Below are 26,857 nucleotides of genomic sequence, written 5' to 3' on the forward strand. Positions count from 1 at the left end.
AGTTGTTGTTGTTGTTGTTGAATAGTAACAAATTAAGAGTAACAAACTTCATTCTGTAACGATGAAAAGCATTATGGAAAGTGTGATTGAAAAGNTTTTTTTAAGAAGTAGCAACATTGTCTGTTGAACATTGCCGAGGGTTTATGAATTGTTATGACTGTTGGTAATGTGTGTTGGCAAAGACAGCAGCTAATCTGTACCGTTAATGCCCATAAACTAAAATGAGAAGAAAAACAATCAATCTATTTTGGATGAATTCATCTGGGAGTGGACTGTTAGCCTGGACACCTCACTGCTCATCTTTGTAATACCACAGGTAATACCATCTTTAATATTCCCTGGGAGACAGAACCATGATTTATTGTTTCATCCGAATAAAGATTGAAATCACAGCAATAATAATCCCTGCATTTGATATATAGTGTTTTTCACATCAGGTCTCAAAGATTTTCATAGGATATACTGTAAAGTGTATTTTGTCAGCAGCCAATTTGCACACAGCAATGCCCTACAAACTGCCGTAGACTAAATAAACAGGCAGATGGTTTAATATCTCATTCAAAGGACGGCACTTCCGACAATGGAGCACTCCCCCAGCATTGTAATGGAGTACCAGCCTAGATTGTGAGTTCAAAATCCCAACATGGGATTCATTCCGATGCGAGAATGCTATCAACTGAGCCATGCTGACACCTGACAAACTTGATAATTAACTGGGCCAATTGATGAAATCCCTTCATAGGGTTCAGTTTATTGCCAAGGAATAAACTACCAAGAGTGTCTGTGCATTTAAAATTTGGGTAAGGCGCAATCTCAAACAGAGGAAACTTTTCAAGTGATGCCATCGATGTATCATTTAGTAAAAAAAAGTTAACTGCAAGCTTTCAAGTGGAGATAGTTGAATTACATGGACAATGCATTTACAGTGAGCAGGAATGTGGAAACTGTTGATGAAACACAAACCCTCCCTCCAGATGCCTTCTTATTTTTATAGTTCAAATCCCAACCTTATAAGGAAAGAAACCTGCCCATAAAATGTGCTGAACATCTGCAAAGGTATTCCAAGGCAACTTGACTGAAAAACAGGATTACAGCCATATTCCTCTTTATCTTGTGGGTGGATGACAAAAATGTAATCAGGAATAACTGCCTGAGGGAGCAGCATTCAGATTCAGTCGAGTATTCTTTGATTTTTTCCCCTTGATTACATATTCACAATTTATTCGTGATTTCACCCTGGGCAGAATCAACCTTGTCTAAATGTTGTAGATCTCATTGGTGTACTCAAAACATTTGAATCCTCTCCAAAGGTTTATTCACACACAGCTGTGTTCCTTATGTACTCAAAAAATTAAACTTGTGCCATTGAATTCAGGGAGAATGTTCCCCCTTTCATCCAGTACTTTTGGGTAATATTATCAAGTTAAATCACTACTCCATTCACTCCAGTTTTGCTCCCTAAGCTTCCATACGCATAAGTCAATATAATATTTTATTTTGATGAATAAAAACAGATTGAAATGATTGATCAAAGTTGGATAGATTTATACACATTGCATTTACCTTTCCTCACCTTTGGCACATTTCCTGCTTCTAGTTCTCTGTGTCCATCATTCCTTTGAGGCGGAAGCCTGTTCTGGTAATGTCTCTATCTGGAATAAGCCACTCAGGGAAAGCCCTCAAATTCAATCTTCATGCTGTGCTAAGTTGATCTTAGGCAGCAGTTCAGGAACTAATGATTGAGCTCAGAAGTAGTTTGTTTCTTCCCTGCACGATTGCTGTTCAGTAATCAAACACACTTCCCAGCCCCAATCCCACCACTCGGGAAAATTCATGGATGTACATTGTATATGAGCATTAGCACTTGGATGTGATGCTCTCCTTTGTAAACAAATCATCCGTCAACATCCATTGTGTGGGCTCAAACATGGAGAATGGAGTCCTGTGGAGTCCTGTAGCTCAGTGCTAGAGCACTCGCCTCACGAGCAAGAGACCTGGCTTTGATTCCCAGCAGAGCAAAACATTGGCCAAGTTTCTCTACTTCACACGCCTCTGTTTAACGAGCAGTGAGTAGGTACCCGGTTGTTAGTCGATTGGCAGATCACTTTTCCCAGGGTAATAATTCCTTCAAAAAAAAATAATAATTTGGTCACTCAATCCACGACTGTTTGTGGGAAACTGCTGTGTGCAATTGGCTGCTGCGCTTCACCCACAAAATACAGTCAATTCACTTTACATTATATTCTGTGAAGCGCTTTGAGACGTCTTGAAGACATAATAAGGTGGTATATCAAATGTAAGGATTATTATTATTATAATGGCTGCTTGGAAGATCAACCAGAGGGCAGTCGGTGTCCAAAGGTCAGCATCAGTCACCATCTTTACGAGGATAGGATCCCGGGATCCGTTACTGTGAAGCGCTCTGAGACGCTATCCGGTGTGGAGGCCGCCATATAAATCCAAATTGTTGTTGTTGTTGTAGTGCACCACTAGAAATAGAAACTTATGTCACCAATGTTATGCACAATAAATAAACAATTTGATCCAAGTCTAAATGTGCAAGTGGCCACACTGGATCTGGGACCAGGATTGACTTCCTGTAATTGTCATTTCTTAAATTAACGATACCATTTTATAATCTGAATGCTTTGAAGTGACATGATCACATGATTTCCGGGTGTTTCTGGGACATTGGTGGGCGCACAAAGTTCACCTACAAAACACAAAGACAACTTAACAGTACATCCTGCAAAGTGCTTTGAGGTGGTCTGTTAATGTGAAAGGCACTATATAATTATAAGGATTATTATTGCAGGAAGCCTTTATTCAGATGAAACATTTTGAATTTTTACCACTTTCGTCCTCTTCATTGAACATAGTCCTTGACTTGGGCTGGGCAAAGACTTCCAGCCTCCCTTAAGAGTATTAATTTTTTCAACTGGTCGGCAATCTGATCTCAATCTGATCTCATTCATTGTATTCAGACATCACCCTGAAACCTTTGCAAGAGTTGCTGGAAAAGTTCTTTATTAACCAAGGAGCTCTTTAGAAAGATTTATAACAGTGTCATTTCATCTCAACAGCAGATGATCAAAATAAGATGAGCATTCCTGTCAACAGCCCCCGAGCTACTCTTTATTAAAAACAGCCTTGCTAATAAATGAGGTTTAACTTTGTTTTTTGGGGTGTTTAACATTAAAAAGAAAAATTGTCTGAAAGCTTTCTTGGAGAGGAACCTAGGTTGGGATATTAAAAATGAAACTCAGAGCAGTATCCATCACATCTGGACTATGGTGCAAATTTCAATCTGCAATAGATTTAAAACCAGTTTAATCTTCTCAGATACGTCGGAATGTTTATCCACCGAGTAGCTAAGTCGTAAAAAAACAGAAAGGTTCTAGGTCTGTAGTTAGTTAGCTGATCTCAGTTGGGGTTCCACTAGGGGTGTTACAATTGGGCTCAGTCCCCTGGTTTAGGAAATGGTACATTATACAGAGTAGTAGCCAGATACAATGCTCAGCCATAAACATCTTGATTCTTATAGTTCTTGTGAGATTGCTTCATTCGTATTCTGAATACTCTGAAAATAAATATCCACATTTGCTCATCCGAATGCTAACATTCCAATGACCATCCTTATCTTTTTAAAGGCATTGATGTGTAAATTAAGTAATTTAATGTGTATACTCATTACTTATCAATAGATAGCATCAGCCCACTGATATTTAGTTCAAGTGATCATGCCTCAGGTCTCATTTGTGAGCCAAGACGATGAAAGATCAAACCATTTTTACTGCTTTCCAAAGCTACATGTTCTCACAGTTGAGAAAAGCACAAATTGATGTTTCACCAATCATAACCTGTTATACTCTTACTTCCTTTGTACATATAGTGTCTAAATCAATAGAGCAGTTGCCTGCAATCACACCCAACTCTTTAGCATTAAAACCACAGTATAACATACCAGAGTTATGAGAACAGTAAAACTGTACTTTCACACAACTGAGAGGCAGCTTGAGTTTCATTCCATAGCGAGAAGCAACATGAATTAAGCAATAAACAAAAAAAAGCTCTTTGAGGCATAGAAACACTAAATTGATAAAATATGCATCACGCCTTAAAAAGCTACCGCAGATGTATCTATTTTATTTAATCTGCTTCTCAATTCTTTAAGATGCGACTTGTCCTGGATTAAAAGAACAGCTCTTTGGCACCCAAATTCATGTGTGATATTCCACTTGGCCTTGTTTGTAATTGTGCTTTTAAGAATAATAAAAAAAATTGGGAGTTTTCTTTACATTGATCAACATTCAAAAGAGCAATCTAATGCGCCAAACAAATGTATCCTGAACAGTTAACACCAGTTAAGTTTTGGGTATATCAGTGTTCACAATGTGGAGCAGAGATAAATAACTAAATTAAACGTCACCTCTTGAAACATCCATTATTGGGTTTGAACTTTGTTTTAGGTCTTTGTGTTTAAATAATAATCGGTGCATTTGATATTGTGTCTGCAACATCAAGTTGTGCTTCATGGGGACTTGCTATCCAATGAAACGATGGGGAGCAGTTGTAAAATAATCTTCAAAATATGTGGTTCCTATCCATTTCAATTAACAGATACAAAGCTCTACATGTACAGTACAGATTGTTACTTGTCAGGATAGAGGGTTTAGCAGTGTGTAGTGCTCAAGTGACATCTAGCTGTTGTAGGGTTGATGTGCATTTCATTGTAAATATCTACAATAAATACTGCAAAGATCTTTATGTCTAACAATGACTTGTAATAATTAGATACTTCAAGCAATCTTTTGTTCTAATGTTTAAATAATCAATCGTCCACCCTAACAAGTTGGGGGTCGGAGCTGAGGGGCCTGGGGAGGGGAAAGAGAACCATAAGTATGCTCAAAAAATGTTTTGTGCTGTGAAAGAGAGGAGGGATGAAGCAAGTCAGAGGGATGGAATTCCAGAAACCAGAATGGTTGAAAGCCCGCCTGCTGACAGTGGGCGGATATGGCTGGGGAACATGAAGCAATACGGTGCTTGCTGAGCGAAGGGAGCGGCTAGATTGGTAATGCTGAAAGAGGTCACAGAGATAGGGGTGGGGTGAGACCGTGCAGGGATTTAAAAATGAAAACAAGGATCCAATGGGATATAAGGAGCCAAGGAAGTAGATTATATATAAATAAGAACAATAATTTGTACTGCGCCTTTCACGTCGGAAGTTTCAGGGCGCTGGGCAGTCAAGATTTGCATCTGAGCTGGGGATGGGATCAGTAGGGCAGGGAGGGTAAGGATAGCATGGCGACCAAAGGCGCAGTCAAAGAGGAAGGTCTTGATACGGACCGTGAAGGAGCCAAGGGAGGGGCCAAGGTGAAGAGACTGTGGGATGGCGTTCCAAAGGGTGGGGGCAAAGCGGGGGACATGTAGCAGGCTAGAGTCCGCTGAGCGGAGGGAGCGGACAAATTAATGCAAAACGTTTATTAAGCACAATAATTACTGCGGTGAGTAGAGTACTTTAGAAACATAAAAATACTCCACATGAAATATACTGTAAATTCATTTATTCACCTTCAACACGAAATGCTCACAAACATGATCACAAACAGTTCATTTTTGGCAAACTTAGATCGCCCTCTGTTGGTCGCTGTTAAAACAGTTTATTTACACTTCCAGAATTTAAGCAGCTAAATCTTAAATTATACTGTCCTCAGAACCCTGACACTGGCCAAGTTGGTAAAGGCATTACCCGCTAACTACTTTCTCTCTAGTTTTCTACCTTTTTTGTTCCTCTGCCTTTTTTTTATTCGTCTCTCCTGACTTCTCTTCACTAAGAAAACAATTATTCAGCCAAACTATAAATAGCACTCGTACTTAACTAATCACAGTAACCAATTGAGTAGATGAATTTTGTTTTGTTTTCTTCAAATTAGACAGAGAAACGTGATAGCAAAATCCCAAACAAAAGCAGAGATCAGTATCTTCCTCCCCCTGAGGAGTACTGTTCACTTCCATAGCTTTGGCATCCTGTTGTTACTCTGTGCACTAGTTCAGACAGGTGCTCACATGTGATGGTATTGTTGATACTCCTCTACTGGTATTGCTATATCTCTGGTCTAGACTTTGGTCTGGGCTTCTCTGTGTGAACGAGGAAAACATGCACGCTGGTGCAATGCAACTATTGAAAATGTTAGAAATTGATTGGGATTCAGGGGCTTGTAAGTGGATATATTTGTGTTTCAGCATGGGATGCAATTTTTAACATAGATTATACAAAATAGGTGCTGGATTATAGTTAAATATTAATAGAGTACTTGCCAGACTGAAAGATTATATCAAAGTGGTATTATTCATTTTCAATTGCTTGCATGGCGTTCAGTTGCAATGTGTGCTCTTTACAAAGTTTTGCCCTTTGTGTTTATGCTTCACACTAGTGCCTCTGATCATCTGGTAAACTTGCAAAGAAACAAACATCTTTAAAGTAAAAGCATGCTTAGCTTCTAACTCTGGCCTCAAGCTTAGGGGAAGAGGAGGGGAAAGAGGAGATGTGTGCTGATTTGATCCAAACACTAAACAGATACTTTTACAAGGAAATTGAATTTATATATTTTTATTTCCCAGTTCTAGTTATTCAAGTCACATAATCAAATTATGTCATTATTTATCAGTCTTTACATTTGGAATGCATGAATCTAGGATTAACACATATGGTGTAAATAAAGTAAAAATCTGCCCTGTAAATTCACAATTTTTGTTCTTCCTTTAAATAATAGACCACTATATACAATAAACACGTTAATAAATGGAAAGGCAGAGAATCAGTGTAAACCAGGGCTTCATGCACACATTCAAATTAAAAAGAAAATGAAGCCATTTGTTAAGACACGTGGCTCATCATTATGGAATATATAATCCATAAATTAAATTTCAACTTCACAAAACACATGGAGACAAAACACTAGACATATTAGATCCAATGAAGTAGAACATGAAATGTGGACAAAATGATTAAAAAGCAATATCAAGCTTTTATGCAATTTGTGTCAATATGATTTCTTGTAATCTAAAGCAATAGAATAAAGAATGCATCCATGAAATAGCCAAACTAAAATTAGAAACAATTTCTAACAAAAGGTTGTGAATCTTTCATGAGGCCTACTTCACAGTTGACAATATTGGAATTTAATACCAGTATTGCTGAGTTGAAAGAATTATCAAAACAAATTAGCTTCATATTAGCACCCCAAGTTGATTTCTCCCTTTTTGTTTACAGAATAAATAGCAAATGTGACATGGGATGCAAAATATTTTATCAATATTAGAAAAAAAACACCTGAGTGTCAAAAAAAATCTGTAATATTAGATTTAACCCAGATATTCTGCAATTCCTATTGATCCTTGTTGATAGAATGAAACATTGAATGAACTTCATCCCTTTGGAAAAAAAATAAATTAGTCCTCAGAAGTAGAACATGTCTGTCTGATGGCTACTGAGGTGGAATGTTAAAGATCCAATGGCACTATTCAAAACAGAAGGGAGTTTTCCACAGTATCCTGGCTAGCTACACCCAGATAAAATTGGTTAGTAACTTAATGGCTGTTTATAGGATATCGCTGTATGCAAACTGGCTGCTGCATTCACCTACATATAGTTACTACACTTTACAGTAAATCTTGTGAAGTGCTTTGAGATGTATTCACAATATGATAGCATTATATCAAATTGAAGGATTATTATTATTCAGACACATCTTACTGGATGTGTTGTACCAATTCTTGACCATTTGATCAGTTATTTTGCCATTTCCTAGAAGGGAAAGTTCAAGGTCCAATCTCCCAAATCTTTGCTCATAGACAGACCAAAAAGCCACGGCATATTTGCCTCTTGCAACACTCTCTTTATTAAATGTTAATTGAGTGGTAACATTAAATTTTAATTTTGGGTACATTCTTGTTCACTTACATTTATTTCAGTGCTGTAAGCCTCAAGGTTTTTAGAAAAATATTTAACTTTACACTGAAATGTCAGACTTTCCTTTATTTTTTATATTAAAAATATGATTTGCATGTCATTTGAATTTAATAGTAAATGCACCTAAGAGAAATTAATTTTTGAAGAGTGAATATATAATACTCAACTTAATGTATAGCTTCTGTGCATTGTTCCAGAAAACATGTTCCACTTCTCATTTCCATCTTGCATCAGATTCAACTACCCACAATTGGCAGTTCATGAACTTCTTTGTATTTTGTAACTCAGATTAAAATTACATTTAAATGATGCCCTTCACATTGGGAGGACAGCTCAAAGCGTTTCACATAGATGACAAGGTGCCTGGGGGGGAGGGGGGACGACGAGGGGGCAACCAAAATTGCAGTTGAAAAGATGAGTCTTTTCAAAATAAATTGCAGGTGTAGAGGTGGATTTTGAAGGCAAGAGGCAAAGAAGATTTATATAAACCGAAGACATTTACAAATGTAACAAAAAGGCCTTTGGTTATTCTTGTATTTTGTCATGTAATGACTCTTTCAACTAAAACACTCAATTAGAAGATTTTTCTCCTATTTGAATAATGTAGATTTGGAGTCCACTTGCTCAAGGATTCATGAAATCACTTTCTCAACTATGGTTCAGAGTCTTGAGCTGCACCATATTTCTTGAACAGTACTTCAAAATTGTAAATAGTGGGGGAAATGTTTTAATGCACTAAAGCTACAGTTTGTAGCAAGTCTAATGAAAGACATATTCTCAGATGATCCAAGGAATTAAGAGGAAGATTCTGAAAATAAGGCAAAACATGCAACAAAATATATCATACTTTAGAAAACAGTGAATTAAAATTCTTGTAACAGATTTATTTACAATTCAAAAACCCACAACTTACAAAGGAATCTCTGCTGATCTGTAACATTCCTTTGATATGTCATAAGGATAACGCAAAGGAATTCTTGATGAGCAATAAACTCGCCATACCGCACTTCTTCAGGCTAAACTGGATCAAAATGCTTTTCAGAAACAAACACTTCCAAACAATTGGTGGGGGGGGGGGGGGGGGGGGGGGGGGGGGGGGGGGGGGGGGGGGGGGGGGAGAGAAGGAAAACAAATGTACATCATTGTAACAGTTTACATCCTATTCTCCACTCAGATTGACACACTGTCATTAGATTATATCTATCTTCTATGTATACATTAATGTATCTACTCTGCTGCTTTGTTTCTCAGAATTCTTGATTTTTACTCCCTTCCCCTAGACAGATAATTTCTTTCTCAAACAAACTTTATCTGATGTGCTATAATCATGAGGAACAATACTGACCAATGTATAGTTAATATAGTTACTTATTAGAGCCCAATTATTCAATGTGTGGAATCTTCTGGAGGCAATATAAATTCCATGTCATTTTGTTCCTTTGAGCTGCTTGTTGTGTAAATTTCAAGTTACAGTTGCAGGATTTGGAGTGTTTAGGAATAATTAATCATAATAATTACTAACTAATATTAACTAGCTAAGAAGACACTATCACATATTATTAAAACCAAATAAAATCAGAAAATTGTAGCAGCTAGGACACAATTCATTTCTCTAGCAACTCCATATAAATCAGGCACAGTCATTGTAACATAAGAAGTGGTCTTAAACATGTCAGCTCAACACAGTACATTTAAAAAGATGTATAACGGGTTCCTCATCCCATGGTTTATCGGCTACCATTCAATATAGACCTAAACCTCCAGAGCAGAAGATCAGTTTCCCTTCTCAGACTGCACTGAGCAGCTGAGGACGCTACACTTTGCTCAGTGCCCATGATATGGAAAGGTAAAAAATGGGTCAGAGTTTCCAGTTCTAATTGCTATCTCAGGTCCTCCTGCTGGAAAATGAGCGTGTGAATGTTGTGTGAACAGGATTGGGTGAAATTAATACGGCCATTGTCTAGGCTCACATAACAAACAATGGCTGCTTGGGTGAAGAACCAGAAGACCATCTAATCGTACCATAAGAGTAAACACCATCAAAAGAGGAGGAAAAAAACAGGAGGAATTCAATATATGTACATTTCTGAAGGAATGACAGATTGAGTTGGTGTACAAATATGAAATATTTTGAGCAATATCTTTTGCCAAGGTAGAAACCAATTTCTGTTATGTCCAATACTAACTGACTGAAGAAGTCTTGAACTGTAGGTGTCTTCATAAATAAATCGATTTTTTTTGTTCAAAACATTAAGTAGTCATTTTTCCTAACATTATTTTAATGGAAAGCTGATTTCATTTCCCTTAAAATATTTTAGATGAATGTAAATTTACCTATGAGACTGTTTAAGTGATTAAATTGACTGTATTCCCCATAATTAGCCACAGCAGCTAACAGTCAAACAAGCACAAAAACCGATAGAGAACAATGAAGGTGAACAGCAAATTTAAGTTACAGCTACAGATTAAAAGCAAAGGCATATTTCACCTCAGACTGTTTTAACATACTTCAATTTTACGTTGAGACTTTTTTCAGTGCTTGCACAACTTGACAAATTTTAATATTTTCCTAGATCACAAGTTTAAAATGGAGGTTGTCCAGCCACATTATCGCCACCTCTCTACATGGCCAATATAATCAGCTGTTGAGTTCTCAGCTTCTTCATTAAAGTGGCCTTGCTTCTCCCGAAGCAATTTGCGTTGCTCTTGTCGTTTTCTCCGCGCCTCCTGGTGCTCTTTCTGTCTCATGTACTGATATCTCTGTAGAAACAAGTCTTTTGCATAGTCATAAAGTTCCATGTCCAGAAAATTCAATTCTTCAATGCGCTTCTGAGTTTCTTCATCAATTTCAACATTGGCAGCCCGAGTACTATTATACTGGGTGAATGCAGTGATGAACTTTAAATTGAAAGTCTTTTCAAACAAATACTGAGTTTTTCTTTGAAATTCTGTGAGGCCAAAAAAGGCCATGTGTTTCAAGTTATTTTTTGCACTGTCCAAAAGAACTTGGTTTCTTTTGTCATCTGCCATAGAAGACAAATTGTAACATCCAACAAGGCTGAGATCAGACAGCATGCGGACCTGTCTGTTGTTAGCCAGATTATATGGGCAATCCATGAAGTCTGTCAGGCTGCAACCTGACCAGTCATCTCCTGGGTAACAGCTTGGCAGCTCTTCCTGAGTTGGAGATCTTCCATCACACACGTGCAGCGAAGCTTTCCATGTTGCCCCTCTCTGCACGTGCCGCCATTCACTCAAATAACGTGACACTGGGTCTCGTAGGATTGTGATGTAGTAGTAGTTTCTATCAAAAGAAATGCACAAATGAATATGTTTCAGAGAATTATGGGTATGACATCATTAACTCTCATGTTCTCACTTTTTTTGCCAACATGAAATAAGTCATTATATTTTATTACAATCATCATGCAGCTCCCCATACTCAATATTATCCATGAAACTATACCTCGGCAGCTTTATTTTAAAATTGTATTGAAACAATTCTGTTGAGAGAGAGGGGGAGAGAGGGNTTTTTATTCTTGTTGCACACCCTTGGATGAAATAGACTAATTTTAAAAGATTAATTATGGAAGAATCTATTAAAATGAATACATTGATTTTTCACATTTGCTTATTTCTCATTGAGATACCCAAATCTACAAGTAAATCAACAATCCAACACAAAACATCTACTGGCACTAAAAAAACATTAGGGGTCACTGTTTTACAATACATTCTACCTGGCACTAAAGCCTATAAGATCAGTTAATGCAGCAAAGACAATGCACAATACAAAATGACATATGTATAGCGCCTTTCTCATCGGGAGGACATCCCAATGCGCTGGACAGTTAGGGATGCAGTGTTCAAAATTTAATGTTCAGTTCATGTACCATTAGTAGCTTATAAAGCAAATACTTAAAAAGATATCAACAAGGCATGAATAAAATTGGTAATATTGACATAGAATTGTATATCACAGTTCAGCAATATTGTAGACTCGCAATGACCTCATGCAAACCTTTTCAACTCTTTCATCAATATAACGGTATGTTTTCAGTTTTCATTGTTCATCTAGTGTATAAACTGTAATAATAGATTTGTTCTATTAAAGGGCAGATTCCCAACCTTTATGGTATAGAATTCAGATTTTTTGAATGAACCTCAGAGATATGAATGGGGATACTTTCCTCTTTAAGACTGTTTGTTGAAATTCCACAAGCCATATTCAATGGCTTATATTCAGTACTTTGGTGCAGAAAATCTACAAGTAAAAGTAAGCTATCCTGCTCTCATTTTCGTCGTCAGTATGAAATACAGTCCTTAGTATCAACTTGATTCACTCTATCACCACTCTTGTAAGGGCCCTGGTAACCACAGAGAATGTTGAAGTACTGATATGCACTGTAGTGACAGCTTTCAGTTAAGGTTTTACTAAATTCCTCCCTAGATAGCCTCAGATAAAGATACTATTCAATTCAGTATCTAGCTTCAAAGACCAGAGGTTGTAGGTTCAATTCCTGATAAAGTCTAGCAGTACATTTAGTAGNAAAAAAAGTTGGATTAGAAACATGGTAATACTATTACCTAAATGGTAGTAGTAACATATCTTACTATTACCTAAATGGTAACATTCTCCAAGGAGAACAAAGATGCAGATAAATGTGTGGGTGAAAAAGGAGCATTAAGAATTGCACTATGACATAGAATGCAAGTTAAAAGCTCAAGATTTCACTGAAAATGTATTTCAGCTCTGTATATTTCTCCGACTACAGTTTTAACGCTCACCATATATGCAGAAAATTGCAAAATGTACATAAATTGAAAACTGAAATTAGGCTCTCAAGAGGTTAAATTACCAAAGTTTAAATAGCCGCAGATATATATAGTTGACAGATAATTCCTGTCTTGATCCAAGTCTTCTGAATTATAAAAAAAAGTACAAACAAAGGTTAAAATTAAGTCTCAAGATTCTTCTTCTTAAAATGTAGGATCACCATTAACATAGATTAACAAAGCCTGATCTTAGCTATTTGTCCACAGAACAGCAGAAGTTGCCTCAGATGCAATAGATCTAAACATATTTAGAAGTCTGTTCTGTATGAATGACATGGTTTCTTTTATTCGACAATACAGTCCTCCTGCAAGTTACCTTGACTAGCTCCAGAAAACCTCAAGGTCCTTTTGCGGCTTTGAAAAAGGCAAACCAGAAAATGGCATGAATCAATATAAGGCAATGAAAATAGACCCTTTGCTAAAAATCAATACAACTTATTTTTATTATTGCTCTCATCTCAACAATCTTTTCACTTTTGACTCTTTATAACTAGATTCCTCTTGTATGGAATCAGTAAATGCCTAAGAGAGTAAAATCTAAGACACAATTTTGTATTAGATATCATTATTATATTTACATCCAAATACTGTATTGGTTTTGCTATAAAAATGACATTCCTAACCAATGTACTAGATAACCTCACATTGCAGTAGCTTTGTTTCCCTCAGTTACAGAAATGTACTGAATATAATTAACTTGGGGATGCCTAACAGTAACATAACTGTTCATTTTATTTTAATACAGAATTAGATTTTCAGTGGAAAATTATTGTTTTAAAATTCTGGTTCTTCGATTGAGCAGCAAACTGCAGCAAATGTCTGGCTTTCTACCAAGTCATCAACATAACAAATGTGCCCAAATCTCCTAATCAAAACTTCCAATTATCTCGTCACCCAGATTTGTGAATTTGACTCTAGTTTATTTTAGCTTTTAAACATATATGGAATGAACATTTATTTTGTACAGTGTAACACAATGGTACATGGTGGATTGAGAAAGCTGTACTTGCTGGAAAGATTTTCATGGATATACTAATTATCTCTGATTTCCACTTCCAACTTTCAACCAAAATTACAAGATGAATATGGATGTACTGCAAGCTAACTGTGTCATATTCCAAGGCTTTTAAACAAACAGTTTAAGCCAGAAACACATTTTTATGTATTAATATGAAATATAGCTTATTAAAAGTTAATAAAGTCATAACAATAAATTTTAATTCCTCTTATTTGATAATATATATATTATATATTCCTGCAAGTTTGTGCACTAGCAGAAATGAGAATCCATCGATTGCATGTTAAACTGTGGTTGAAGATAATTATTTCCTTAAATATTTAATGCTATCAGTTTCATTAGTTACTATCAAACTGTATAATAAAATTTCTTGTTTAAGTCAGAGCAAAGTAAAATGGAAAGCAAATAAGAATTGCCAACGTAAAGTTACTCTCTTTAAATCTATTTCCACCAAAGCCACCTGTCAAATTAAATTCTATTCAAATCTGCAAGTTCAGCTTCCAAGAGAATGCATTTCAATTGTATGTATTGCATAAAGCTATCAAAAGGCATTTACATTTCTTGTGGAAAAAAATCAAATCAGAACAAATCGTTTATTAGTGATCAAGATTTGGATATTATGATATCTGAGAATCCAGAAAGATACCTTGTCATAAAAAGTGATAGCTGTACGCTGCAATTAATTTATTGGAAGGTTTAATAATCTCTATGATTAGTATAATGTGACAGAACATGTACAGTAAAATATGTTGAATGTAGAAACAATCTTAATAGAGTTTAATCTCATCAAATGGTTTAACTTGCTCAATATTGTCAACCAATCAGCCCCTTCAGGGCAACAATTATAGTGTCTGCTACTGGATGGTCATGTGTGCTCTGAACGAGTGAAACAGTTTTAAAAGCTACAAGGTCTGGAAAATCTATGCAACTATGCTCAAAGAAAGGGTACTGTAATAAACTCAATTACATTAATAAAAGTTCCAGATATAAACTTAGTATGAGGTAACTGTGCTAAAAGGCCATTCGGCTCCCAATGCCCATTTTGAAGGAAGGACAAAATCCTCCCAAAATGACCTTGCAGTGGTTGCAAACTGTCTCACAGCATCAGCAACATGATCACACCCTGACCAGGCTTGCGTAAAGATCTGCCTTTATCTTAAGCTACAGTCATGTTTTTGCAATTTATTTTAGTTTTATTGCAGTGGAAGAATTAAATTGATGGAACCCAGACAACAGAACAGAAAACAGCGGTAACTTCTGTTTTATTACACAAATAAGGAAGAACTCAGCAACCAGTGATTGTCACAAGAGAATTATTGGACATTATCATGAATTCAACATTATTCATTGCACATCTTTATAAAAGAGAATATTTAAGTTTATTATTCAGAATTCGCGATTCCTAGGGGAGTGATTAAGTTTAAATGGCACTTTAAAGCCATACTTCCTCACATGATGAAACATTCATCCTTCCCTACTGAGCTTGCATTCTGCAATAGTAATTATTTTACACTCTAAAGATAAGATTAACAAATAAACAAATTCTCTATATTCTTCCAGTCAGTATTGCTGCAAACAAAAAATAATTTGATTACTTCAGACACTGAAAAGCCTCACAAAATTTGTTTTATTTCAATCTATGCTATCGGACCACGATCAAGAAACTGCTGCCTTAAGCAACTTAATTATCAACAGTATTGAACCAGCTACTAGAGGCTAAACTAAAGGGTGCATTTCCCCAAATTAAGCAATAATCATTTCAAACCATCACTCAATACGCAAAAGTCCATCTAAATCATTAGAGATATCCTCAACCTGTCAGACTTAGAGCTGCAGTTTTTCCCCAAACACTCTTTAAACTCAAATTCAAAGGCAATTTGATTTCTCAGGGTCACAGTGCGCCACACTGAAATTAGGTCTTTTTATGTTTGTCCAATGGAGGAGTGGAAATAACCACAGAATCCGGTCCATCATTACCTCAGGGTGCAATGGTAAGAAAGGCCAGGAATTAATAAATAGGAACACTGACCAAATCTGCAATTGTAAATAGCCTTTATTATGGAGGGGCACAGTTCCTGTGGTAATGAATGCTGATGGATGAATGACTTCTGTGAACATTACTAAACGTTTAGCTGCTCATAAATGTATGATAAGAACACCAAAATGATTATAGATTACCATCTTTTTAAAATACAGATTTTGCAGCAAGGTGTTACTTTATAAATCTATCAGCAATGTGTGCAAAATGTAATATTTTTGAATTTAATATATAGTCCTTCCATGAAATTCCAGCAACCTACAACACTTGCTAACAAACCAATGTCAAATTTGCCTGGCAAGTTTTCAGCATTAGAGGTGTTTCTTATTTTGCCTCTAACCATCCCGCTCCCAATCTTAATTTTTTATAACTTGTCTAGATTGGTTTCTGCTGATTAGAAGAGACAAGCTACATTAAGTGAGGTGGAAAAACCTGAAATTAAAGTTCGAATTGTCTTTCAAAGGTGAAATGTTCAGTTTAATTTTCATTCAGCTCAAGGGATTAGGGAAGAACTTTTATTAGAAAAGTAGCTATTGAAGAAACTATTTATGGTACTCATTGAATCTAATATTTTTATTGCAATGGTTCCTAATATTTCAGAGGTGAAATTTGTTGGGTCGTAAAGGAATTCGATTTTGGGGTGAGATGACCAGGAGAAAAACAAACCAAATCAGAACTAAAAATAGACACCCTTCCTTTAAGCAATTTTCATACTATATGGGCGATTGCTTTACACTCCAGTTCTAAAAAAAATTCCAAAGAAATATTTAACTTTTAACATGATTTTATGATATATCTGAAGGCATTTTATTTTATATTAAATATTAATTTATTTACAGTCTGAAAATATTCACTGTTGCAATTACTTCAGCTTGTATTTTTAAACCTTTGAGTCAGGTCAGAAAAATGGAAGTGCAGGTGCCTTTATTGGGATTAATCCTGGTATGTACCATGGACAATGATTTCAGGAGCACATTGCATTGAAGAGATTTCAAGACCTTTTACTGTGTTAATGCAGTAGATGATGAATAAATAGAGGCATACTAATACCATTTGTTACTATACCCAAAGGAAAGACTGTGCACCATAATGATCTTGCTCATACATTTATGCTATTTAAAAGGTCAATTGTGAATATTCTCAGGCAGAGGATAAGAAACATTATTTTTCTGAAGGATGACAACTCAAGCAATGCAGTGCTCTTTCAGTGGAGTGTCACTGGAGTGTCAGTCGAGACTGCAAGCTCAAAGTCCTAATGTGGGACCTGAACCCACAATCATCTGACCCAGGGGCAGGAGACGTATAACATCTAGGCGAGAGTCACTCTGGAGCGACTCCAAGTAGACACCAAAATAATCTAAAACTTATTGTGATTACTTTGCCTTTCCTAGTCTTAAATTCTAGCATGCCAGCTCAAGGCAGACCAACTGGATGTGTTAATATTCATTTTAGCATTTGTGGTAATATTGAGATACCTTATACTATGTATGTCAGCATGGTTCAGAAGGATACTTTGTCAGATGGTTATGGGTTCAAGCAGCACGTCAGGACATGGAACCCATACATCCCATGTTTACACTCCAATACAGTCCTAGGGGTGTGTTGCATTATTTGAGCTGTTGCCTGTTCTGGTGGATATTAAAGATCCCATGACACTCTTTGAAAAGAGAGAGGAGTTTATCCCAGTATCCTAGCCAACAATCCCTCAAATAAAATTGGTCATTCACTTCATACTGTTTGTGGGACTTTCACCCACTAAAGGTACAGTCATGCAACTTTACAGTATATTCTGTGAAGTGCTTTGAGACGCCTTGACAACGTGATAAGGTGCAATAACAAATGCAAGGAGTATTACTACTACATTTTCAGAAGTAATTGACTGTACACAATTCTAATATTGTCCTTTTAATTGTTTTTTCAGTCTTCAATAATGCTGCACTCCCTAAATACCTCACTGGGATGTGCTGGCCTGGATTATAAATTAAAAACTTGGTGTGGAGCTTAAACCCACAGGAAACATTACATTTCAGCTGAAAAATAATTATGTAATAAAAATGTTTGAAAGTTGGAAAATATTATTTTTCCACTTATTTGTTATTGTTTTTCAATCACTGCAATTGCATAATAGATGTACCTGTACTTCTGCTTATCAGAAAGATTCTTCATCATCTACACATTTACCATTAGATGGTTACACTTCAACTTACAGTCTATGAGGGAGGAAAAACATGTTTCAATAACTAATTCACAGCTTCGGCACCTCACGTCCTGATTCAACCGGATATCATACACGTCTTGTAATACAATGCTATTGATGTCAAGTAAATACATTTTATGTACAGTTATGCTGCTAGCACCGATAATGCAAACCCATAACTATACAGAAACACACACCAATAATCCCAAGTTAAATTTCAGCTTTGCTCCAGACAGTAATGATACAACAACAACAAAATTACATTTATAGAGCGCCTTTCACGTCGGGAGAAAGTCCCAAAATGCTAGACGTCCCAAAGCGCAGAATACAATTATTCTGTGCAAACGCGGAAACTCGCCTTAAGGTCAGCCCACCAATGTGATCAAATCTCTGCAGTTTTTTTCATTCCAATGTTATATAGTATAGAAATACTGTATAAGATCACAAGCAAGGTCAACCAGCAATGTGTTCAAAATTGCTCACTCTGGTCATATTAGTAAGCTTCCACTGTCTGTAACAGGAAAATTACTGTTCTAATAGCAATTTCACTTCCATAACATGTGGGAGACCAGGAAGAAAAAAATGCCTTCACCTTCCTTCCTAATCTATTTGGCCTTAGAAATTCACCAAGTCATGACTCACCTACATCCCATGACTTCATGTCGAGTTTATTGGTATTCCAGTGCATAACACAGCAGCTCTTAAAATGCACTGCTCATTGTAACAAAACTGAAGTCCACCAATTTCAAATCTATTTCAAGTCTACCTAAACAGGTGACTGCAACTGACAGAATGAGTCAAACAGCCCCCTTCATTGCAGAAAATGTCTAAGTTTCTAACAGAAGAGGAGCATTACTGCTTTGGTTATATGTTTGGTGCATCAGAGTCAGAGTGTATCGGCAGCATTGTTTCCATTGCTACAAATTAAGTCTCTCCTTTATAAACAGAACGAATAAACCATTTTGTTTATTTACTCAGTAAGCTGTTCAAACATCACAAATCCCACTTAAGTACCTTATTTAAAGCAAATAAGTTCGTTGAGACCAAGGCACTGATACAATGCAATAGCAGACTGTAGTTAGGATCAATATATCTTAAGTCAGGGCTCAATGCTAACTTCGTTGAACATATGACCTTCAGGCAAGTGCTCATTACATTTTCCATTCTTGAATGTTCCTTTTACCTCCTATAAAATTGGCTTCTACCACTATAATGGGGACAGAAAAGAGAAGCACAGCAGGCAGGGAAAACCACATGGTGATGGCAGATTAAAGAGAAAAGCTTACTCACTGCGGAAGTACTTCAGGCAGTCTGCGTTCCTAAAATCATGTTAACATCTAGCTAATTTCAAGCAGAGCTCATCAGTACAGAAATCCCTGTTTGGGTTTCTATTTACTTTATTCCAATTCTTAGTAAAACATTATAAATACTTTAAACTTAATTGCAGTAAAAAAATCAATGCAAACATTCAATCAGTACATTACTGATCAATGTCGACAATAGCCTGAAGTACAACAAAGTATAAGAACATTAGCAGACAATCATAATTTTAGATTTGGATGTTATCGATTTTGTTTAATGCTATAAAATTTCAGAATCATAAAAGTCGGTCTCAGCTCTAAAGCAGCAGTGTATTCAACTCACTTCACTAACTTAACATGATCTGGTAACGAAAAAGAATTATGGTTCTGTTAGTATTGAAAGGCAGTCAATATTACTTTAAGCAGTCTAATAATTCTAATTAAAATACCGCACTTAATCAAACCACACATGTATTAGAAACTAAATTGGTTCTTAGGCAAACTTAAAATGTTCCCGATAATAGTAAACTGCATAGTATTCCTTGAAAAATCTCTTTCTTGCTGTATTTATAACTGCATGTTTGGCAGTGAATTTTGGACTCGCTATCAAGTGTGCAGTATAAATAGGGCCTCAGGAAGAATTCCAGGGTTAGTCCAGCACAGAATGCTTCTTTTTAATGTAATCCAGACCATTATGGCCCATTGCAATGAGGTCAGGATACAATTCAGAGAAATGGCAGGATAACTGAAATGGACAATTTTCTAATTATTACATTCAGATAGGAAATCTTGCTTTATACAAGGTTTAAATGAAAATGATTTTCAGATATCTGTAACCATTTTCAAAAATCTGCCAGTTAAAAGACCTAAGATTGACTCGGACATCCTTTAAATTGTTAACATATTTTTTCTCCAAACCTGAGTGCTCATGACATCAATGGAGAATTTGTTTTAAGAATGAGCCGAAGTGCTATGTCACAACAAAATCAAGGAGCCAAAGCTGCACTTCTCTGGGTTTAAAAAAAATAAGTAGCCAAGATAACCATAGCAGTTCATTAATTTTATTTTAATGTAAGATCAAATTCTCTCAATCTAAACAATGTAATTAAGGATATTTAAATTGCATTTGTCAATATGTAGAGTAACTGTTACTTCACAATGACAGTTACTAAAAATATCCAGGTGCTACTTTCAACTTTTCAATACACAATACATGACAATGTGATGAAGCAGGCATGGTGTCCTTGAACACACATAATCTAAACCATTAACAGACAAGTGAGATCAATCATTTCAGTGTTGAGGAGGGGAATGGAGGAAGGAATTACATGAGAGTAAATATTCTTAATCTAATACAGAAATGCTGCATGGGGGCTTCTAAGCTTTCCAAGATGCTACCCACATGAAGAGGCGCTATACAATGCAAGTTGCTGTACATGAAGAAAGACAAATTATGGCAAAATGATTCTACATATTAAAACTTTAAAAATGAAGGATTTGTTACAGGACAAAAGAAAATTAAGAATCTCAGGGAAGAAAGCTTCATTTAAACACAAAGCATTACAACGTATTAATGGTTCAATTAAATAATGCATTGCTGTCATTTTAAGATAATAATAATCCTTGCATTTGATATAGAGCCTTATCATGTCATCAAGACATCTCAAAGTACTTCACAGGATGTACTGTAAAGTGGTTTGACTTTATTTTATGGGCGAAACACCAGTTAAGCACAACAACATCCCACAAACAGCCATGGAGTACTTACGTATCAAAGGAAAATAAACATAAATTGCTGCAGCAAAACTTTGTTGAAAATATCCTTGAGGCAGTAAAGGCTTTAAACCTAGCTAAATCAGAAATACAAAGAAATCTGGCAGATTCTATTAGACGCTCCCAGTAATTCTAACAAGTCAAATATGACAAAAATTAATTCCCAATTTCATAAGTAATTCAGAAGAATTAAAACTTATATTCAAAAAGTAACAATTATAAAGTTTAATTATGGAAAAGGAGTAAAGCATATAATTAAAATATAGTAGTTCTTTTAAAATAAATAATACAAGCATTTGATGTGACACCTTATCACATTGAAATGTCTCAAAAGTGTTTCTTACTGCATCATCCAGAACTCTGCAGCCCGTGTCCTCTCCCGCACCAGTGACACTATCACCCCCATCCTTGCCCAACTCCAGTGTCTTCTCATCACACAAAGGATACAGTTCAAGATCCTGGTCCTCACCTTCAAAGCCCCCCATGGTCTTGGTTCCCCCTACCTCTGTGATTTCCTAACCTCACCATCCTGCTCAGCGGGCTCCCGCCAGCTTCACGTCCCCCACCTCTCTCGCCCCACTATTGGCGGATGGGCCTTCTGCAACTCTGCCCCCACCCTCTGGAACTTCATCCTGTAGTCCCTACGCCTTGCCCCCTCCCTTACTACCTTCAAGACCCACTTCTTTGACCGTGGTTTCGATCACCCTGTTTTGCCCCCGCCCTCCACCCTCTCCGATCCCGATCCCCAGCTTGGGTCCAAAACCCTGTCCGTCCAGCGCCTTGAGACGTCCTCCCGACATGAAAGGCGCTATACAAATGTAATTTTGTTGTTCTAAGTTTTTTAAGGTTTAGTGACTTTGGCAGCTACAATATTTATCACCAACAACATCCCACTACTGGCAACGTATAATTAGTTGCTTTTGGTGAATTTGGTAACATACAGGATAATGAATTAATTGAGTTTCATAGCTTAGGACCTGGAGGATTCCCGTGTTGGCCAGTAAAAGATAACTAATCATAAATGTATTTGTGCTGGTAGTTACCATCTTATTCAAATTCTATTTATTTGGTGTGATAAAGAGAAGTTTGAGAATTTTCAACTGGATCCAAGATGACTGGAAAATTCATTCACAGATGGGACAAAAAAAAAGCACCTCATCGATGATGGAAGGATCCAGATGTTCTTTTGTCCTCATGCAAATTTTTTAAAATCCAAACCAGCACTGCTGGTAAATGATGCTCCAATACACTCAGAAAAATATACTATAAGTAACATAATCTCATTTGTTTAAATAACTAATTAAAGATACTATAGTAGTATGATTTTCACAAAGGAATAAAGTGCAGTACATATATTTGAACTGTCTGAACATTTTCAAAAAGTGGTAGAAGACACCCTCACAACATGGGTAGAATTCATCACATATCAATAAAGTAATAAAACAGTAACCTTTTCCCAAAGGTATCTAACAAGAATACGTTGTAACAATGCGTTGTACAAGATAATGCAGAATAAAGAAATTGAAAGGCTCAAACTAGCTGTCTAATTTGACATCTCTTTCTATCCATACCTGCAACTAGACTTTAAGTGTTTTTAAATAAAAAAATATTTGTTCCAGAAATATAATTAGGTTCCCATACTAACAAAGCTCAGAACACTTTGGAAAGATTGTGGAAGTTAAAGGTTATGAAATCTAAGATATTCACAATTAAAACACTATTTCTTCACAATAAGAAATAGTACTGAGCCTCTATCTATGTTTTGGGGTATATAATTTACCCTCTAAAAGATTCCAGCACAAAATGATTGCACTGCAGGCTTCAGCGAAGGGTTTTGAAATACAATATAGATTTAAAAATCATGTTCTTTCTGCTGACATGTAATTGATCACAAGGTTCAGACTGCTACTATTGTTGCACCATTTCTCATCTTCTGCATCCCCACAAACATGACTCACAGAGAGATAGGTCGTGCTCCCTATCACTGCTGTGCTTACCACAAGGTAATACTATGACTCGTCACATTACAATCATGTCTGCAAGCCTTATAAGTGAAGTTATGGTTGCTTATAATGGAATTATATATCTGAATCAAATCAGTTTTTATTGGACAGTGTCGCTAACGCCAAAAAACCTTTAGTTAAGACTATTCATTTTCCTTAGTCGACATGAAGATTAATTGAAAGGTGGTTTAAGCATTGCAAAGTCAAATAATGTTCTGTAGGCTAGTTAGGAATTTTTAAAAAGATTATCTGGTACTAAGAATTAAAAGTTGAGAAATAAAAAAAAATCCATTTTGCAGAGAAACGAGGCTTCACAAAGGGAACATTAATAGGATTTTGAAGTCCCGTCCTGTTCAAAAGGGCATCATCATCACTGTTTTTAAAAAAAAACAAGTTTGCAAGATACACATCACAATAAAATGCAGTTAAAATTGGTCTCATCTTCAAATTGAGTTTTACTACCATATATCTGTTCAATCACTATTAACTACAAGTTAACTTAACAGGATCTAGCTCTATTGTCATTTCCTTTTTCTCCCTCTCTCCCTTCCTCCACTCCCTTTGAATAGCAGATTGCCTACCATTGCTTACTTTCAAGCATCAACAAAATGTCCAGACTTAGACGAGGTATCAGAGGATAATCAGCAGAAAGAAAACAACAGCTTGCATTTATGACTCAACCAGATTAGTATTATAGATCCATTGATAAATTTTGAAACATGGGGCTGTTCTGTAAAAAAATGAAAAGGCACTATTCTAAGTTCTCAAAGGTGGAGTGCTATCAATTATGGGATATAGAAGTAGAAAGATCAAAGTTTGGTGGATTCTTTCCAGTACTCACTCTATAAATACTTGAAACTGTTGTAAGCATCTGCCTCTAACTCTTTGACCAGATTTTTTTCTGATGATACTTTGTTCCAGGTACAATCAGATACACCCACCCAAACTTTCTTAAAACAGCATGATGGTTACATTTGTGGAGGCCATCAATGTACTGATTACAAAACAAATAATTATTGTTTATTATTTTCCAAGTAGCTAGTTAAAGCAATATTGACAAATATGTATGTGCCAGAGGTAGAATATTCATTTAGCAATAGGCAATGCCCTACTTTGATAATGGCTTTGAAATAAGGTCCATTATGATTGCAACTTTAGCCTTCGACTCATTTTACCAAGTAATCCTTTTTAAAAAGATTATTAAAACACATTCCATCATAATCAAACAACGTTTCCAGATTTATTTTATGAAGCTTACACCTTGGGTATTGGCTATACTGTACTAATGATCATGGTTTAGCCTTCTGATTTGCAATGCCTCAATTTTTGTAAAGGCTCATTATTATATACAGGAATATGCAGTATCTAGCTTGATCATGTTAATAAGATGGCACATCAGGAAAATAACATTTTCAATATTTTTATTTACTACAGATTTTTGTCCTTGCTCTGGTGCATCTTATTCTGCAATAGGATGAAAATTATCAACAATTCTACATTCAAATTTACCTTCACTAAATTATATTAATATTCAGGAACATCTGTTTTTGTGCTAAAATTGGTAAAACAACAAATGTATACATTTCTTTACAATCTGTAGCCAATGTTTCTTTACATTTTGAATTTCATTCTTGTTTTGCATTTCTTTAAAAGCAAAACTGAACAACACTACCAATTAAGACTCTCAGCAGGGGAGAAACACTGCACAGAATATTTTTTTCACATCAAATGCGGGTTGTTTTGTGTACTCCATACAGAGATCTATAGCATCCTCTTCAATTGTAGCATCTGCTTGTGGGCCCAATATACACCCTCACATTTCCTGGAATTCTTTAACCAGATGTCATCTACCCAGCTCCAAAATGGATTAAAGCAGCAGTTTCTCCGTCAGTCATGTGAATTGACATGAACCATCTTAAACCAAAGGCTCAAGATTCTTGTTAAGGAAGCTGAGAATCACCTTGAAAAGAAGTTACGATTTAGTGACTGTTAAAAGAAGTTGGATTATCATTTCAATATCCACCAACTAAGATCAATGACATGGACAACGGGTCTTGTTTCAATAAGATACAAATCTTTGGGGTAGCACAGGTCACCTAGGATCCACATGAATCCGTTTGTTCAAAATCTCTTAAATATTCTGTTCCAGTTTCATGCAGGAAAACACATGGATAAAGTGCATTGCAATGGACCTCTAACCTGAGAGCAATAATAGTTTGGCTTTCAATCAGAATAAAGAGAAAATATCTTTTTCAAGCACACTCCAAGGAGCAATCATTTCGAGAAGATATTCTTAACCTGACCTACTGAACAGACTTTGCCTGTACGATGAGATTAAAAAGGGATTTGGGTTCAGGGCACAGAAGAGGATGGCGTCTCCAGACATGCCAGAGTTCATTCAACCTTCTCCTCCCCAGAGTCTGCATGTCCCTGTATAAAATTGGCTCTTCTTCAATAACCTCACAGTAACAATCACTGGCACTGGCAATGTAAGGCAAGATTCTAAAATGTTTTTTCCAGGCCTTTTTGAGTTTTGCTGCTGGGTACCTACTCCACATTGCTTTCAATAAACTGTACCTTCAGCAAATAGTCCTAGATGTCTACTTGCATCTCCTGGTTTAACTGTGATAGACAAGGGTGTTCTTAAAAAGTTTTATCCAATTGCCCTGTGAAGTCTTTCATTTAAAGTTAATTATTTGAGCATTCTGATTTGCCAATAATAGGTATGCTAATCAATCTTAGCAGTTTCTCATTGCTATTTCTTGGTTTGGATATTGGATCCAATTTATCAATAATCTGAAGGTACTGAAGTGTAAACTTAAGTTATTATGCAAATGCCTCATTGAAGTTATTTTTAATCTAATGGATTTGAAAGTAGGCAATGGATATTCAAACCCGAAATAGTAAACATGCACCATACATAATAAAGAACTGTCCATCAGCAGAGGTGGAAAAGAAAAAAGGTTTAGAAGTTATTATTGATCATTCACTGAATATTTCCAATCAATGTGAAGCTGCCACCAACAAAGCAAATACTAAGTTGCAACTTGACTACAAGTCAAAAGAGGTTATCCTAACCTTGTACAGATCGCTGGTAAGGCTGATTGGGAATGTGGTGTGTAATTTCAGGCATCATACTTTGAAAATGACATTAAAACGTTCAAAGGGGTTCAGAAGAAACAACCTATGAGCTAAAAATGTTTTTGTATGGAAATTGAAGATGGGAGAGAATATGATTTAGGCAGTCACAGATGTGACAGACATAAGAAGGCTGTTTGTGATTTACATCATCAGAAGACAAGTATGGCACGGATTTAAAATTAAGATCATTAAGCAGGAGAAAATGTTCTACACCCCCAATTCTAAATATACTGTATATGGAACCAACTTCCAAAAGAAGCAATTAATTCTACATCAATTAGCATCTGCTACAGAACATTTTAGAAGAAAATTTTGATTTGTCTTCAGGGTGCACTGTAGTTAATTTCACAAAGAATTTGGGTGCTTGTAAAAGAAATATTGGTAGAAGAAAATTCCTCATATGTTTTCTTTCCACAGTACTAACAAAGCTACACCAGTATATTTTTCTAACAGATTATTCTGGAATACCAATTACTTAGTAGAGTAATTACATTCTATTGAAAAAAAATCAAAGCTTTTCACTTAATTTACTCGATCAAGCTTCTGGAAGTGCTTCCCTTCTCTAATCACATGAGGGA

The 26,857-nt window shown here is 36.0% G+C and overlaps 1 protein-coding gene across 1 annotated transcript in view; it reads right to left on the minus strand.

The window, feature by feature from the left end:
* Nucleotides 1–9,101: 9,101 nt before the first annotated feature.
* hs6st2 (heparan sulfate 6-O-sulfotransferase 2) overlaps nt 9,102–26,857 on the minus strand; it is a 52,517-nt gene continuing 34,761 nt past the window's right edge. Inside the window, exon 2 of the mRNA XM_042340711.1 lies at nt 9,102–11,276. Within this exon, the coding sequence (XP_042196645.1) occupies nt 10,580–11,276 (697 nt within the window). The 3' untranslated portion in view covers nt 9,102–10,579. The remainder of the gene's footprint in view (nt 11,277–26,857) is intronic.

The sequence above is a fragment of the Callorhinchus milii genome, unplaced genomic scaffold, assembly GCF_018977255.1.
Source record: "Callorhinchus milii isolate IMCB2004 unplaced genomic scaffold, IMCB_Cmil_1.0 Scaffold15, whole genome shotgun sequence".
Lineage (NCBI taxonomy): Eukaryota > Metazoa > Chordata > Chondrichthyes > Chimaeriformes > Callorhinchidae > Callorhinchus > Callorhinchus milii.